Here is an 18,101-nt window from a genome sequence, read left to right on the forward strand (position 1 = left end):
GGGATCAATGTGAATTTATTTATTTTTTTTGGTTGTTTGATTTGTTTTTTCATGCCTGGACATGCTCCCCCATCCCTACCCTAATGAATTAATAGCTTTGAAAAATGAAATAATAACAATAATAATAATAAACTTCCGTATTTTTTATTATGTCCACATAAGCAATAAAGAAAAAGTTAAATCCCCAAATAACATCTAGCCATTATGTCATGAACTGCCCTAAAAATGTATTTCTTACGAATAAATAAATAAAATGATATTCTGGCATGTCTGTGTGAAGTGAGATGGAAGTGAGACATCCAGTTCCTGTACTTTTCAGGATCATTTTCACTTTCTTTATTATTTATAATACTTTAGGGGGGTTGCTCAGATGAAAGCACCGTCAGCCTTTCTCCCATCCATTCTTCCTACTTGCTCTTTGCTTTTAAACTTCATTAAACCCTCAGATGTCACCATTTATCATTTTAAATATATGTATTTTTCTCTAAAACTGTCTAAATTATGGCCATATCTTTTCCCAGCCCTTCGGGAATGACCCTGCCGGCTCCGTATTACAGACCAGAGGAAGATGATGAGCGTCCTTTCATCTGCTCCCTCGGCTCAGATAATGGCATCATGTCTTGTACTGATGTGCCAGCAAGACGTGAAGGAGGACGAATATGTTGTCTGGATAAAGAAGATGCTCTGCACAGACAAGCTCTGGGTCTGAGTCCCGAGCCTCTGGCCAACGGCAGTGGTGCTGGTGAGGCTCTGGGTCTGTGCATCAACTGGAACCAGTATTATACTCGGTGCCACACTGGAAACAATAACCCTCACAAAGGGGCCATCAACTTTGACAACATTGTTTACGCCTGGATCGTCATTTTTCAGGTTGGATACAAGCAAGTGAATATATGTTAAAATAAACTGTGACAAAAAGATATACATAAAAAAAGCAATGGTCTTTTTTCTCTTAGGTGATTACCTTAGAGGGCTGGGTTGAGATTATGTATTACGTGATGGATGCCCACTCCTTCTACAACTTCATCTACTTCATCTTACTCATCATCGTGAGTAAAACTTTTTAAACTTTACTCTGATTTCATGCTGATCCATTCATTGTGATTTCACATTAAACATATAGCAACTAAGAGAAACTCTGGAAAAAAAGTCAATATATGTGGCCGTCGCAGGTTTTTGTTCTGTCTGTTTGGTTGATTAAAAATAATGTTACGTTAAGTGACTGAAATGTTAATAAGATTGTTTATAATCAGTATCAAAAGCGAAAAGGAACCGATGTGAACGTTACATTAAATTTGTGGGTGATGTTGAGTGACATAAAAAATGGGACAAACGTCACAATTAATTATGTAACCTCTATTGGGTGTGTGCATGTGTTTGTAGGTCTGATAAAGTATCTTGTAAACCACATAATGGATTTTTTAAACTTTCAGAAAGACATCATTGAATATATATCTATAAATAAATTCATTTTGGATTCATTCCTATTCAAGATGGCCACCAAGGCCATCCTTATCAAACACAAATATGTCACTTTTAGTTCAAAGTTTGTGTATCCCCAACATGCTACACAATGCACAACAGTTTGCTTAAAATGTTGTCTTTAATTGTTGACATCATCTTTATTTGTCTATTAGCAAAATATCTCATGAACTACTGTATTGGTGTCATTGAAACTCTCAAAAGTAACCATTAAAAGTATATATACAATTAAATTGTTTTTGGAGTCATCCAGTTCAAGATGGTGACAAAATCCAGTCATTTTCACAGATACTGACCTCAGATTTTGGTGTGGTAGCTAGAAGTCATTTAATTTTTTTTAAATGCTATCAAATTGCTGAAAACACTGAATATGGCACACATTAAGCTTTCCTTGCTACTTGTATTTCATCTGTCTTCATGTGCTTGTGGCTGACCGTGAACAGATTTCGGTACCTCTTTGCAGCAAAAAATATAAGACCAATATGTCACACCTTTCTACCAACGAATGAACACTAAAACAAATAGATGTATCGCTGTAAAATTAAATGAGAAAAGGAAAGATGAGGATTGTAAGGGCATGATTAACAACAATATACGTGTGGGGAAAGGAATAAAAATACATAAATCTTTCAACTTGAAAAAACAAGTAAAACACTGTTTGGTCTTAGATAATTTCCTCTCAACACCATCTATATTTTGGGTTAATTATTTCATGCAGTCCACTCATGTTAAATATACAGTAAATGGTAAATGGACTGTACTTGTATAGCATCTTTCTATCTTATCAAGACACTCAAAGCACTTTACAATCTGTGCCCTCATTTACCCATTCATACAACTCTCTGCTAGATCTTTACAACATGGCCTACACATATAAATAAATGTGCATTTGCTTCCAGTAACTGAGTTATTACTGTCAAAACTGTTTAGAATACTTTCAGTGCATATTTTGCCCTTCTGTACCTGGAATGTTCAAAATGTTTTCGACTGATAATTGGAGTGCACTATAATGTGGCATTGACTATCCTCTGGTGTCAATCCAGGTATTTTTTTTATTTTTTATTATAGCAGAAGTTTTCATTTTCACACCACTCCCCTTTTGCTGAAGTAATTCTTGTTCCTCAAGGTAAAATCTACAAATAGAAATCAGCTTTTGGGAGATTTGACCTGAGCTTGGAATCACCAGCTCAAATACCTCTGGGTAAAAAACAGATAAGATGGTTTCAAATTATAGCTTCATCAGTCTTGCTGGCATTGTCCTACCCTGGTAATCGCAGTCTCATGAGGATTGGACAGCCCCATTACTGCAATTACACGCCCATCTGAAGATGTCTTTCTTGGACTGATCCAAAGTCAGATTTTGCATTGTAACAGAACAGCAGTAATTTGGATACAAGATCAAAACATAACAAAAGCTTTCAAGCAGAAAGCCACAGAGCTCAATGGCTCTGCAACTCTTCTGGAAGGAACACAATGCTTCTACAGGGCTGGAAATGATTTATACCCCGGGCTTGCAGTTGCATCTGTTTGACAGAAATGTGCTGGCTCTTTTAAGCTGCTAGACTCCAGGATTCTTGACAATTTATTGTCAGGAGCGAATGCCATGGAGGGGCTCAGGAATTTCCACTTACTTTTTTGAGGTGCTGTAGAATCGAGTCACCTTGGCAGTTCTTAATCTTTTTCACTTTTGTCTTGTTGTCTTACATATTCAATTCTATCTGTTCCAGCAAAGATAGGATTATCTACACGTGTGTGTAAAAGCAAGCATTAACCTAAAAAATAGGCGGTGTCTTCATCTTGTAGCTGTGAAATATTTTTCGATTTGCTTCCTATAGAAGCCAAGTCATAACTTCTTTTTATTTTTTTTTTGTGCCCAGAAAACTTCCAAACAGCCAGCAATGATTTTTTTTCAATATGAGGGGAAAGTTTTAACCCTAAGCCATCTAATGGAGCTCACTGACAGCTTACAGCAGCCGGTGGGGAAAAGGAGGGTTATTCCGCACTACACATCTTCGGAGATACCTGAATTTACTGTCTGCGGCAAATTGCATCAAGAAAACCCTTGGTGGTGCAGTGGAAATGTCTAAATGGTTTTTAAACCGTGACTTTTTAAAACCATACTATAGCCTGAAACTGATTACCAGCACATGCTAAATTTTAATAAGCGAGTTAGGATCTTTTCAAATAAGATTATGTTAAAGGGTTATTATTGTTAATATCTTATATGTTGTATATAGCTCTTTGAACATCCTTTAATTGTATAATTAAAAAATAAAAATCTGATCAGACAGGTGAGTTAACAACTTGCCTGTTAAAATCAAAATATTTTGCTGCTTGTCTAAAAACAATTCCAAAAAATAAATGAATAAATAGTATTTCCTCTGAATGCTGTTTTCTAAACCTATGCAACATCAGTTGTGTACTACTGTTTAGATGTATTTTTATAGCTTTTTTTTTCTGCAAGAGCAAAAAATGGCAGAAGCAGCTAGCTTTAGCAGTTCGGTTCATATAGTTCTGCTGGATTAACCATGTAATGCAAAAATGACAGCAGTATAGGGTTATACATTAGCATTCACATGAACATCTATAAGAATTTGGATGTGTTTTGATAGGGCAAAAATGCAATTTGGAAATGACAGCTAGCCAATATTAGCTTTTCTATCATTTTGAGGGAGTGGTGGCGCAGAGGCTAGAGAAGGTGGTCCTGTGATCCGAAGATCGCCGGTTCAAGCCCCGGTACCGACAACATCAAAAATGTGGGTAGGGTAGGTGAAGCACCCACACTTGCCCCCACCCTCATTCACCCCACTCTGGGCCCATGAGCAAGGCCCTTAACCCCCATCTGCTTCCCAAACAGGTCTCTCTTGAAAATGAGTTCTCGTGGCTCAATGAGACTACCTGTATAAATAAAGGGTAAATGAAAAAAATTAATAAAAATTCCAACCAGTTTCATAGTTTTTGCCATTGTACAACAATTCCAATCTTCAAAATCTTTCCATAAGATCTCACATCATAAGATCTGATTTACTGGTTTAAGCTTTTAGCAGTGTAAAAAGATAAAAACACCAAGTAACCGTTTTTTTTTTTAACAGTTGGCTCAGCTTGGTTCGCTGCAGTTTCTGTTATGAACTGAAAACTGAAGTCTCTTTTAAAACATTTTGGTTTGAGTAATTTGTATGAAAAAGAGGAGATAAGTGGAGTCAACCATTCCACAATGCTCCCAGCTACAAAAAAGAATAATAAGATACCAAACCATGACCTTGGAATCCCTTTCAGTTCTCAGGAAATTGCCTCAACTGGTGCAAAAGAGGCTTTTAAACTTTCCGATCTAAGTTACAGCACAGACGATCCTTTAAAGCCAAATAATTGAGCCTGTACATTGTAAGATACAAAATTCTAAGACAGTAAGAAGTTTGACCTCTACCATATCAAGCATAGAGCCTCTCTGTTTGATACTTGATATGCTGGCAAGAGTGCAACTTACTTTGTACAGTGAGTGGTTTCACTGGTGGAACAATAAAGACTGACTTAATAAAAGTGAGTGTGTGGAAACTAAGTGTCACTAAGAGGACAATTATTAGGAAGGTCCATGCGTCTGTGTCGGTTTCTGAAAGAAAATTAGACACCAGTATCTGTGACAGACGTAGCAATGAAGCCCATATGTGCAATCTGCTGAAAGCTGGGATTTTAATTGTGTACAATGTGTGCATTTATGTGTGTGTGCTGATGTGTGTTTGTGTATTTACCTGCATGCATAATGCGCTGATCATCCGACGATGTGATATTTGACTGACCCCCCTGATTATGCGTAAAGCTGTCCGCTGATCAGAATCACAGAATAGACATTCACACAGATGCAAGCCTGGAGGGAAATCAAAGTCTCACACACCTGCAGACCTGCTTTGACCCAAACGCCACAGATGGGTATTTCTCCTCCCTCCCTCAACCTCCCTTCTCCATTTTCTCGCTTTTTTTCCTCTCTCCCTATAAATGTCTCTGAGTTTCCCTTCACCTTGCCCTTTATCTTTGATCACCGTGGATGAAAGTCGAAATGTAGAAGGCCATTAGGTTTGGAATTTTGTATCTGTGCATCTTTAATTGAGGATTTCTGTTCCAAATGTTTCAGACATAAATGTGTGGGATCCTCTTTGTACTATACAAGTTCCCAAAGCTGAAAGAAACTCTCTCAGATTGTAGTGGGCAAGCCTGTGCTAAACATTGCTCTTCATCCAGCTGTTGGCATTTTGAGTTGTTCTGCATTAGTCAGTATTGATCTAGTCATTGTTCTGTAACTTGCTCAGATTAGTCCAATAAAAGTCCTCTGTACAAAAGACAATGCCAAATATCACATTGATACTGACAGCCAAAGAAATGTCAATTAAAAAGATAGTTCGTACCTCCCAGTGTGAGATTCTGTGGAGAGGTAATGAACAATTAACATGTTACCTGTTGTAGATAGCTCTTTGAATGGCCTCAGTTTGGATATATGGGGTTTTAGTCTGATGGAATTGTCAAACCAACAGCAGCTTCAAGCAGGGCTGAGACCAGCGTGGACGACTGCCATCTTAAAACAGCTCCGATCCCAAAAAAGTCACAGTTATGCAAACACTATTTTATGAACTTTAGACCACTATTCAATTATCCAATGCACAGTATGTTTTCTGAAATTTATGAGTGTTTGCAAGCACAAATTGCAGCACCTAGCTGTGGCACTTCAGATACATCCAGAAAAATATTATATTGTTTCCCAATAACTGTGCCATATAAAACTGAATGTGTTGTAAAGGCTTTAAAAATGTTTTATTGAAGTGCTATGGAATGTTTTATTTAGACTGAGTTGTTTAAACCCCACTGCTGCCCTTGGGTCAAAATGACTCATACAGTTTCAGTCTTAATTCTGAGGCCTTATTGATCATTTTGAACCTAGAGCAGCAGGAGGATTAAGATCCACTTTGTTGTGGCTCCTCTTAAACCAGCCATTAGCTCACGACTGTCAGAATCAAGCTCTAGTTCACCAAACTGAGGTGGTTTAAAAAGCTATCTACAGCAGATAGGATATTAATTGTTCACAATCTCTTCACCACATTTCAGAAGATCTGAATTATTCTTTTGTATATGTTGTAAAGGTTAAAATTTTATTAGATTCCATTTTAGTATGAAGAGAAATTTGTTCACAATCTGTCGGATACACAAATCTAATCAAAGTTAATTTATAAAAATATTTTACCAGCAATATTTTATCAAAAATGGCTTCTAAATAAGGGAATGTATTAATTTGTAATTCATAGTCTGGTTTATTCTCAATCACACGATCATAGCACACGTTAGTTTGTGTTGTCTGCAATTCTTTCAGCAAATCAGCCACTTCGAGACTTTTACCAGTTTATTGAAATAATTAGGGAACCAAAAACACTAATAGTTTTTATAAATAATCCACCCCATGCATGAAGCTGTTGCAGAGTTGGAGAGCTCCTTCAGTGACAGATTACTGCATCCTAAATGCACAAAGAAGCGTTACTGCAGATCCTTCCTCCCAGCAGCTGTTAGACTCTACAACCATCACTGCTCCCAAAAAATGCAATAATGCTGACCTCTGATAAAAAACACACCCTGCCTATACTACTGTATTGTAAATAGTCTGTCCTTATCAATGTTCCAATACATATTGAACATTATTATTGATATTGATATTGTTTATCTTGTTTTATTTTCTATTCTATTTTATAATTACTGTTTATGTTTAAAGTCAAAGTATTCAAATAAAAAAATAAAGTCAGGTGCTGCTGACGTGTTTGGGGCATGCCTCTGTCTTTCTGCTCCAAGCAGCTATGGATTGGTGGGAGGACATAATTTAGAAACATTTTGCATGTATGTTATACTTCTCCTTGGGGATTGACAACTATTAATTGAACCAGCAAGTGTGTGAGCTTGTTGTACAAACAAGTGTGTATCTGCCATTTGAAAAAAAAAAAAAAAATGCATATTTCATGTTTCCTAAATGAGCAACATCTGCTTTACCACAAGCTAAATATTGAAACAGACATGATGCAGTTTGTTTCTTTTTCTTGCAGATCGGTTCATTCTTCATGATCAACCTGTGCCTGGTGGTTATTGCCACCCAGTTCTCTGAGACCAAACAGCGGGAACACCAGCTGATGCAGGAGCAGAGGGCGCAGTGCCTGTCCTCCTCCACCTTGGCCAGCATGACTGAGCCAGGAGATTGTTACGAAGAGATCTTCCAGCTCGTCTGCCATGTCCTTCGCAAGGCCAAGAGGAGGTCAGCAGCTTTCTACTACACTCTGAGGGGCAAGCCCCCACCAGCTAGTGGAGGCAGGGGCAACAGACGAGGTGCGGGGAACGTGAACGGAGAGCAGCATCATTTCAGGCAGCCAAGATGTGAGTAGAAATCAATTCTTCATATAATGCGTAGCAGTGCTAGTTCACAAAACTGTGGAAATGTCTAAGCAGAATAAATAGTCATTTTTGGATGGTGATGTTCAAACAATGCCAGGTGTAAAATTAAGCTAAAGTTGATTTGACCCCTACTACTTTGTACTTCAAGGATTTCAGGATGTAACACGGTGTCCTTATATTTTCCCCACATAGTTTAAAGAAAACAAGCACTTGATTTGAAAACTAAACAATATGTATGCTTCTGTTGCTGTTGCCCCTGCAGCAACCAAATGTCCCCACCATAACAAACAGGACCACAGCTCACAGACACAAGCCAACTCCATCAGCCTGTCTGTCCCGGACAACCCCCAGGACTGCCCTATCTGTGCGTTATCTTTGAAAGAAGGTGCAAGGACTGTGGGAGATTTGGCTAATGGTGAAGAAAGTGAAGGGTATGCTGTGAAAGAAACAGACAAAGCGGAGGACCACTTAGAGGAGAAGGAAGATGGGAAAAGGAAGAAGAGGAGGAGGACATGCTTTGGAATGTGTAAGGCTCTTTGGACAGATATGAGGAGGAGACTGTGGGGGATTGTGGAGAGCAAGTACTTCAGCAGAGGCATCATGATCGCTATTCTCATTAACACCATCAGCATGGGAATCGAACACCATAACCAGGTAAGATACTTACTGTAGATGCAAGTATATTCAAACTATAAGTACAGTATATGTGCTTTATGTTGTCATCATTGTATGTTCCCATACAATGACAAAATTGGTTCTTTGCATTTAACACATTGCACCTGGGATACACCCAGGTGGAGCAGTGGGCAGCTATGTAAGCACCCGGGGAAGAGTTAGGGATTAGATGTCTAGTGTCTCTGAGCAGGACACCCCATCCCCAGCTGCACCCCGGGCGCCTCCAAAGGTCGCCCACCGCTCCGCCTGGTGGTGGATGTGTTAAAAGCAGAGAACCAATTTTACCATTGTATGGTGTACAATGTATAATGATGACAATACATACACATTATTATTATTATTATTATAAGTTGTCTGTTTTATAGCTTAAGCTTGGCCTAAAATAATGTGGCTCAAGGATTGGGACAATGATGCCAAATACAAGAGCAAATCTGCAACAAAATGACTTCCGTAACAAATTAAAGTCTAGGCTAAATGTTTTCACAGTAACATAACAGACTGAAAAGTTAATGATAAGACCATCATTTCAAGGTTTTGCCAAGTAGGTATCTTTGCAGACAAATTCGGAAGGCGTATCTGGGGGGCCTTATCTGATTGGACGATAGAAAAGTGGGCGTGTCTGTCGGGCTACATCTGATTGGACGATAGAAAAATGTGCGTATCTGGAGGGTCACATCTGATTGGACAAAAAAATAAATGCTGAATGGAAAAAAAAGCCGTTTGTGTTAACCACAGACATATTATGTCTAAAAACAAGGCGTTATTGGCAGATTGTGTTAACCACAGGCATATTATGTCTATGGTGTTAACCGGTTCAACATTAGCGGCATCTCATGTTCAACATTAGTGGCGTCTCCATAACTTCTCTTTCCACCTCTCTTAACACAGAACTTCTGGTTACATTTCAAAATAAGAGCAACATAACTGGGTAGTGGAGAGGGCTAAATGTTTGTTTTTGAATACCTAGCCATTACATTAAAAAACAAAATCCATTTTGGTTGTTGAAAAATGTGAAAATAGCTGCAATCAATTCATAAATAAAGAAAAATAAAGTAGCCAAAATATTAGTGATACTTAAACTGGCCTTGGGACAAAGGATGTTGCCTTTAACTTCACATTGTCTTGTTCAACCTGCAGTCACTGCAGATGAGTGATTATCAGTTGCTAAAAGATTTCTGCAACTGGAGCAGGTATTTCTGTTTACTGGTTAACTTCCTCAGCTGTCTCACATTTTAAGGGTCAACCCTACTCCATGTTTCAGCTACTTTCATAGATCAGATCTCATAGAAGAACACTTCTAAAGAACAAATTTTCTTTTTAGCGTTTGTTTTGGGTCATTATCTCATCATAGGACTCATGATCTTTAATAGAGACCAGACTGTTTGACAAATAGGAGCAGGTTTCGCTTCAGATGCTTCATATTTCATTGTACCCAGACCACACTCAAGGCAACTTGTGTCAGGTGCAGCCTACAACCAAGAACACAAGAGAATCTTCTTGTGTTTGACAGTAGATATAACGCTGTTTCTTAGAAACCTTCAGTTTTAAAAAAGAGCCGATGTAACTTACCTAAAGAGCAGCAAATACAGTTAGCCAATCAGTGTTAGCCCCCTACAAACGCCTATTCTCCAGAAACGCCCACTTTTGGCCTGCAGAGAACCCCTTCTCGGTTTTGCCACCACAGACGGTTATAAAACATTATCCTTACACTACTTCTGCATTTTGTCTCAAACTGAATGAATTGTAAACAAGGCCTCAAAAGGCCTTAACTATACCAGAGCTGCAAAAAAAGCTTAAGATTATGAATGTACCAATGGTGTGATTGTTGGTGACAATGTCACCAAGTGGGGGAAATATTGTGTTATAAGATTAATACTTTGTCATAAATCCACATTTATTTCTCTTTCTCCATCTGTTTTGTTATCATTACACACAACGCTCTTCAAGCTGTGGTAGATGTCTGTCAGTGCCACAGTCTTGTGGTCCTGAAGTTGTGGGTTTGAGTTCATGTTGCTTCAGGGAGGGCAACGGGTGTAAAACACTTGTCAGATTTTTCATACAAGTTCACTCTTGGTGGTAACCCCTGGGGGCAGCTGAAAGTAAAACACTAAAGGTGTTTTAGCATCTTCATCAATATCTTCTAAACTGAGTGTGGTCATCAAGACAGGAGAAAGGTCATTAACTTGGTCCTTTAAAACATTGATATATAATGAGTCTTAATGGGAGTTAGTAGAAGAGATCATATCTCTCCAGTTTTAGCTTCTCTCCATTGGCTCCCTGTCAAATTCAGAATTTAATTCAAAATCTTACTTCTAACCTACAAAGTCTCAACAACCTAGCTCTGTCTTATATTACAGATTACAGATTATTTTTCCATATTTTCCTAACAGAGCACTTCACTCTCAGACTTCAGGCTTACTTACGGTTCCTAGAGTTTCAAAAAGCAGAATAGGAGGAAGATCTTTCAGTTATCAGGCTATGCTGCCATAGGTTTAGATTACAGGAAGACAAACTGACCACATTTCTTAAAATTAATTGTTACAATTGAATAGTTTTCATGTGATACTATTTCAATCTTAACATGTGATTCTCGACCTGCCATTGTGTATCTGTTCCTACCAAACCCAGCCAGGTGAAGCAGATGGCTGCTTGTCCTGAGCCTGGTTCTGCTGGAGGTTTCTTCCTCATGAAGGAGTTTTTCTTTTCCACTGTCGCCTTCATGCTCGCTCAAGATGAGGGGCTGCGATGAAGTTAAATTCAAAGCAGTCTGCTCCTCAGATAAATATTAATTTACTTTTTATGTACCGGTATATGAATGTTTCTATATAGTGCCCTGAGATGACTTCTGCTGTGACTTGGCGCTATATAAATAAACTGAACTGAATTGAATATTGCTCATGCTGATTTTGCAATAGCAATGTATTGTTGATACATTGTGCGTTGCAGGCTTTGAATACAAGTATTCTACTGTTTTATGGTGACTGTATGTGCAATGGTGTTTTGCTGATGCAAATAGTGTTGTCATATGCACACGCCATATTCAGTTTTGACCCCTTATGTTTGCTTTCGCTGGAGTCTGCCTTTGTATTTGAGACAACACTGTTATTTATTTGTGCACTTACTCTGAAAGCTGTGAACCAGCAGAGATACTGATTGTTTTGGAATATTGCAGTCAATTAGATTGGCATACAGTGTCAACAGTGTGTGTTGGCGTGATCGCTTCTCCCCCACCCAGCCCACCCACTCTTCACTCCAACAAATCAACATGAAAGAAATATTATAATGGCAGATGAAATTCACACAGATGAGCGTGGGAGTGGAGCATCCGTGCCACACGGTTTCCTGACAGAGGTATAAACATTTAGCCTAACAGCAGATGAAATGGAGCTGGCTTTTTAACGCCGGCCGGACTCCTCACAAGCAGACAAAGCAGGTGTCTGCGAACGCGAGTGGGAGATGCCTGCCAGGAACTCGCATTCAAGATTTTTGTTTTTGTTTTTTGTCCAGCCTGCATGAGCCCAAACAAAACCATTTTTTTAGACTTGTGCTAATGCACCAACAGGAACACATGCAGACAAAGACTCACAAGCTGTTACATAAGACAGCTCATTTCCCCTTCATTTCCCTCCCTCAGAATATGCCATTCTTTTCTTTTTAACTGTTCCCTTCCTTTCTAATTTTAGTTGTGCCTCACTTCCTTTATTTCCCCCATTAAACCTTTTTATACACCTTTCTTTCGCAATCCGTGCTCTCATCCTTCTGGTCCTCGTTGTCTTTCTTCCTTCCATCCTTCCTGCCTTACCCCAAGTGTCTCATCTTTGACTCTTTTTTACCTCTCTCAGTTTTACCCCCCCAACCCCGCTGCCTCCTTACCTCTCCCTCTGTCATCCACCCCCTCATTCTCTGACAGTGTGCAGAGTAGTTGCTTTCTCTTTCTCTCATCTCCGAAATCTCTAAAAATAAACGAGAGGCTGTTGGGGATGGAAGTTGGGGGGGATGTGAGCAGGAACGGAGGTGCAAGACAGACGGCGGTTACACAACAGTTTTTACATTGATTCCTTGTGTTTTGCTGTTTAAATGAGTGCGTGCATGAAAAAGTAGGCATGTGCAGTATAAGGAAGCATTACATCGCCACTTGCGAGTACAAATTTGGCATGCATTAATTGCCCTATCTCTTTGGTATTTGCCTGTTTAAATACAGGTTAAAGAAAAATAAAATTGTTCCTTTTGGACTTCATTTCCTCCACAGTTTCTGCAGAATGAAATATAGGATTAATGAAGGCATGTGATATTGGTCTGCTCTGTTTCAAACAAATGTTTGTTTGAACAAATTAAAAATGTATGTTGGTTTGCCTGGGTACACTATCAGACATAATGTAGTCAGAGGTGGAGTACGTAAAATTGGTACTCGAGTACAAGTACTGTTGCACTGCTTAAATTGTACTCAATTACAGGTAAAAGTACTGGTGTTATAAAACATACTTAAGTAAAAGTACAAAGTACTCTTCTCAAAAACTACTCGGAGTATTAATTACTTTTTAACCAATTAATGTTTTATTGTTTTGTCAATAGAAGGCATTCAGATCTATTTACTGTATATAATAGTTACATTCAAAGTACATTTCTCAGACGCTCCGTCTTATTTTAGTACCAGGCAAAGCGATGGCAGTGACAACATTTAAGATCTTTTCATACTTAGCCAAACTAATAACCCACACATACAAACAATGAAAAAACAATATCATACAGATAGTTGTAAAACCTCTTATACACAATATGTTTTTTGAGATTAGTTGCTGAAGTCTTGTGAGCTGCTATCACCGTAGAGATCAAACACAGTTTGCATTTGGACGCTGTCTCCTTTTCACCCTCTACATGAAAAGTTCCTCACGGGCACTCGTCCTCAGCCTTTACCTCTTCATTTTCTCTGTTGACAGTTTGTCCTCTGTCTCCATTTTGGCTTTTTCTCCAAATCTTCGGTCCATAAATGACTCTCTACTCTACGGAATTGTCCTTAGCTTACATTGTAGATAACTGGCGCGTTCATGATCTGAGAGTCTTACTGGCTACAAAGATGCAGATGAACGGTTTGAATATTAGTTCAAAATGTGGCCGTACTCAGTAGCAATGTCTGATTTTAAAAGTAGCAAAGTAGATTACATGGTCTAAATTGTACTTGAGTATGAGTAAAATTGCACACTTGAAAGAAAAACTCATAAAAGTACAAGTACCCAAAAAAATCTACTTAATTATAGTAATGTGAGGTTTTGTAATTCATTACTTCCACCTATGTGTAATATATTGTACAGCAACATACTAGTGATAAAAAAGTTTTATTTTTTTTACTTTTACCCTTTTAGGAAATCTAAAATCATTTAGCTATTGCCTAAAGGGGATATGTAATCAACTTTTGGAGTCAAACCCATTTATGACAGTTCCCCAAGCAAATCAACCTTAGCAAGCACGAAAAGAGTATGGCTTAGTTGTTTTTACAGACAAACTTTCAGAAAGTAATTCACTAATCTACAAATAATCAGCTTTTGAAGTGACCCCAATTCAAGATAGCCACCATGGCTAATCAACATTTGCTAGTACATAAATGACTAACTCGATTGTATAGATGCTGAACTAAATTTTGGTGTGGTAGTAGCTGAGAATCATCCTGAACACATACTTCAAGCACCCGCAAATTACACAAGATCTAGAAATGCATGAGATTGTGCATAATGTAATTTAAGGGGATTTTAGCAGCCTGTTTCATGCATGCCCACTGTTACAATCTGAACTAAAAATAAATAAATAAAACGGATAAAATGGAGCCAGTTTTGTAAGTATGTTAACGTTTGTTTCATTTTATCATGATTGTATCATCGTTAAGTGTTAAAGTCATGCTAATAAAGTTATAGAACTAGAAGAAATCAAAAAATATATCAAAGATAAAATCGGCAGCATGTATTGTGTGAAAATCTTTAACCAGGAACGGACAGTTCATTTGTATTTTTAATTGTTCACGACATTGTTATCGCCACCTAGTGGTGTGGCATGAGTGTTGTTGAGCATTTTTGTTACGTATGTGAATGGATGGTTTTATTTATTTATTTATTTATTGGGAAGGTGGTAATCAAACCAGGAAGGAAATCCACATCAACACTGAAAAATGGATAAAAAAAAATTTAAAAAATGCTTGTTTATCTTTAGTTAAAAGATCAATATTCACCCATCCTGCACTCCTCTGTCTTCATGGTGTCTGTAATTTCCTATCATAGCACATAGAATATAAATATGTTTAAGCTGCAATATTACATAAAAACACTGGCATTGTCTAAGTGACTGCATAAATTGCACCAGATGTGAGTGTAGCTGTAATTTTATGTAAACTAAAATCATTTTGTGAATCACATCAATGTTACACTAATTACAGAGAATGAACTTGAAAGACTTTATTATTTCCCATTTATGCAGCGCTGCTCCTGCACAGCTTTAATAATATATTGTTAGGAAAAAACAAGCTTCCTATATGCTGAGCTACAGGAGGTCATTCAGTCATTTTGAAGGCAACGTGCAGACTGAGGACGCATGTTTAAAAAACAACAGGAGGAGGAAACGTCTGTGGAACGATTGAACAATAAATTTTCAGGGGATGGAAAGTTCAGGGACAGGTGAAAGGTAACACGGGGAGAAGATGGTGAAAGTGTGAGGGGATAACCACAGACGGGTAGGGAAAGGTAATGGGACAAGAAGGAACAAAGAAGAGGGAGAACAACCGAGGAGGGCGTAATGGAGGTATTTTGTTTGAATTAAACGGTGATGTCGAGGCTTGTGACAGTTTAGTCAATAGCAATGAATCTCCCGTCCTGTTTGAGCGTCAGGATTAGTGGCGGACATACATCAAGGTTAGAGCAGGTGGAATGGAATAAAGTTTGACTTGTTGTGTTTGTTTACATTTAAGCCCTTATTTTATATCACCGCTCGTCTGTGGCTTTAAACGCACCTTTGTGAGTGATGAGTGAACTAATCATCTTCATCACCTGCTGCCAAAAGGCCAAAAATATGTGTGTGTGTGTGTGGGGGGGGGGGGTGCTCCTTTGTCGGTTGTGTGAGCAAATGTATTGAAGTTTATAGGTACTGAGCTGAAATTTGTTGAAGTAGTTGAGTCATCACCAACACAAACTCACATCGCTCATCAGCTGTACTTGAAAATTGGTCACTTACTGTTGGAGTCAGCTGTGTCTGTCTGTTAGCAAAATATCTCATGAAGCACCGCTTGAATTTTTGTGAAACTCTCCAAAGGTAATTATTGGATGTGCCTTTACAACTAATAGTGTGAGCGTTTATGAAGCATTCCACACTATTGTGATCTGTTTTTTCTTCCGTACATTTTACGGCATCTTTCTCGTTCTACAATTTTTGTGCTATTTCAATTAATCTTATACAAAAACTCTCAGGAGAAGGGTGCTTTGAGTTTTGGTATTGGTGCAACTTTAGCTTTTTGAAATATTTGCCTTTTTCTGCAACTTTTTTTTCTCTGATTGTAAATGAATTGAGCTCATTTTACATCTTTCATATCTTTAGATCTGTTTACAACCTCTTACTACGTGTTCTGCTTCAGCTTCTTTCAGCTTACTTGTGCAAATTTAAACATATTTTTAGCTACTTTCAGCTAATTTCAGCTGTTTTTTCAGCTGTTTTGTGATCCTTTTAGATTCTTTCTGCTAACTACAACATTTGTGTGCTTCTTCTAACTTCTTTCTGCTCATTTCAGCTTATTTTGCTCCTTCTGCAAATTTCAGCTTTTTTTTTTACTATTTCAGCTACTATTTAGCAGTTTTATACTCATTTTAGCTTTATTAGCTAACTCAATATTTTTTACACTCATTTCAACTTTTTCAGCCTAATTCAGCTAAAAAATTTGCTCTCTCCATTTCCTTCGTCTACTTCAAGCTACTTTATGCATTTTTAGCTACTTTTCAGCTTATTAGGCTCCTTTCAGCTTTATTTTGCTTCAGCTTTTTCTACCATTTCAGCAACTTTTTAGCTATTGTACTAAATTTAGTATTTCCAGCTAATTTCACTTTTTTTTTAGCTCATTTCACCTCATTCCACTTCCTTCTGGTAGTTTAAGCTTCTTTCTGCGTTTTCAGCTACTTTTCAGTTATATTGGGCTTATTTCGCCTTTTTTTGTAGCTAAATTACTATAATTTTTACTCATTTCTGTTTTTTTAAACCTAGAAATTGAGCACATATGTGTTCCTGCTGCTTTCTTCTGCTAACTTAGATTTGTTATTCAATTTCAGCTACATATCAGCATGTTTTTAGCTAATTTCAGCTGTTTTTCAGCAAGTTCTACTGCAATAAACATTCACACTGCATTTTCGCAGGAAATGCAATTTCTATAGCTATCTTTTTAGTCTGTTCACTTCAAGATGGCCTACCTAGCTGATCTTAGCGTAGCACACTTGAAGTGGACCAGTAGCGAAAAGGCACTAACATCTACTATGTTCCTCCAAGAGCAATGTCACGCCAACCGAATACCGAACTAATTATTTTATTGCTTCCCACAAGCAATAAAAACAACTTTATTTACAAATGTAGAAAAAATAAAATACAAGCAAAATTAAACGGAGCTATTTCCCTTTTATGAAAAAAATTAAATAAAAATAAGTTCAGTTCTTTAGCACCGTTGCTACCCAGGTAGTGTTGTGTTTGGAATCTTATCTGTAACCCAAGATGGATTTTCCAGATTGTGAAGGTTCTTCTGTCTGTCTTCTTCTGTCCCGGCTGACCACACCCTGTCCACAGTTTGCATGGGCTCGGCTCGCCATCATGATCAAAGAATCCAGAGTCACTATAAAACCAATCGGAATTTCCACAAGCTATTACCCAACAAGCGATCACTTCGATCTCTCACTGGGATTTCCACAGATAATTCTCAATGAGTGGTCGCGTCTGTCACTCATAAACAGGTTGTAAGGTCCACAGTGTGGTCGGTCAGTGCACGTGTAACGAGCATGTCTCCAAATACAGGGAAAAATTACCAAACCACGTTGGTTAAATTCAACACAGTAAAACTGAGTGCCTTCTGCTGGACCTTCCTGGTATTATAACCTAAATTACAGATATGGGTTTAGTAGCCCAATGTTTCATGTGGGTTACACTAACCAATGCCAAAATAGCTACAACTCAGCCTGAGCTCAGATATTGAGCTAACAGTGATGTGGTAGCAGCTGAAAGTCATATGCAACACATACGTAGAGCTCTAATAGATTGTTTGAGAGCTCACAATATTGCATACAGTAACTCAAACCTCATTTTCAAGGTTTAAACAAAACATCTGTATCTATTTTTTTTTATTTAAAAAAATGTTTTAAACTGTGGCATGAAAGCTTGTGGGCAATGCATGTTTCCTAAACGTCTCATATATGCTTTAACAATGTCTGTTTCTACTTCTGCCTTTTAAGATTGGAGTAAAAATATTGCCGGATTTGAGCTTTCTTTGAGGTTTAGATTGTTCCACGAATGTGTTTCTCTCC

The 18,101-nt window shown here is 38.0% G+C and overlaps 1 protein-coding gene across 1 annotated transcript in view; it reads left to right on the forward strand.

Annotated features, from left to right (window-relative positions):
* Positions 1-18,101, forward strand: part of cacna1ia (calcium voltage-gated channel subunit alpha1 Ia) — a 118,430-nt gene that overhangs the window by 37,581 nt on the left and 62,748 nt on the right. Inside the window, exons 5-8 of the mRNA XM_037688522.1 lie at positions 522-870; positions 957-1,049; positions 7,554-7,878; positions 8,159-8,550. Coding sequence (XP_037544450.1) covers positions 522-870; positions 957-1,049; positions 7,554-7,878; positions 8,159-8,550 — 1,159 coding nt within the window. The remainder of the gene's footprint in view (positions 1-521; positions 871-956; positions 1,050-7,553; positions 7,879-8,158; positions 8,551-18,101) is intronic.

This window comes from Nematolebias whitei, chromosome 15, assembly GCF_014905685.2.
Source record: "Nematolebias whitei isolate Nwh7 chromosome 15, NemWhi1, whole genome shotgun sequence".
In the NCBI taxonomy this organism is placed as follows: Eukaryota; Metazoa; Chordata; class Actinopteri; order Cyprinodontiformes; family Rivulidae; genus Nematolebias; species Nematolebias whitei.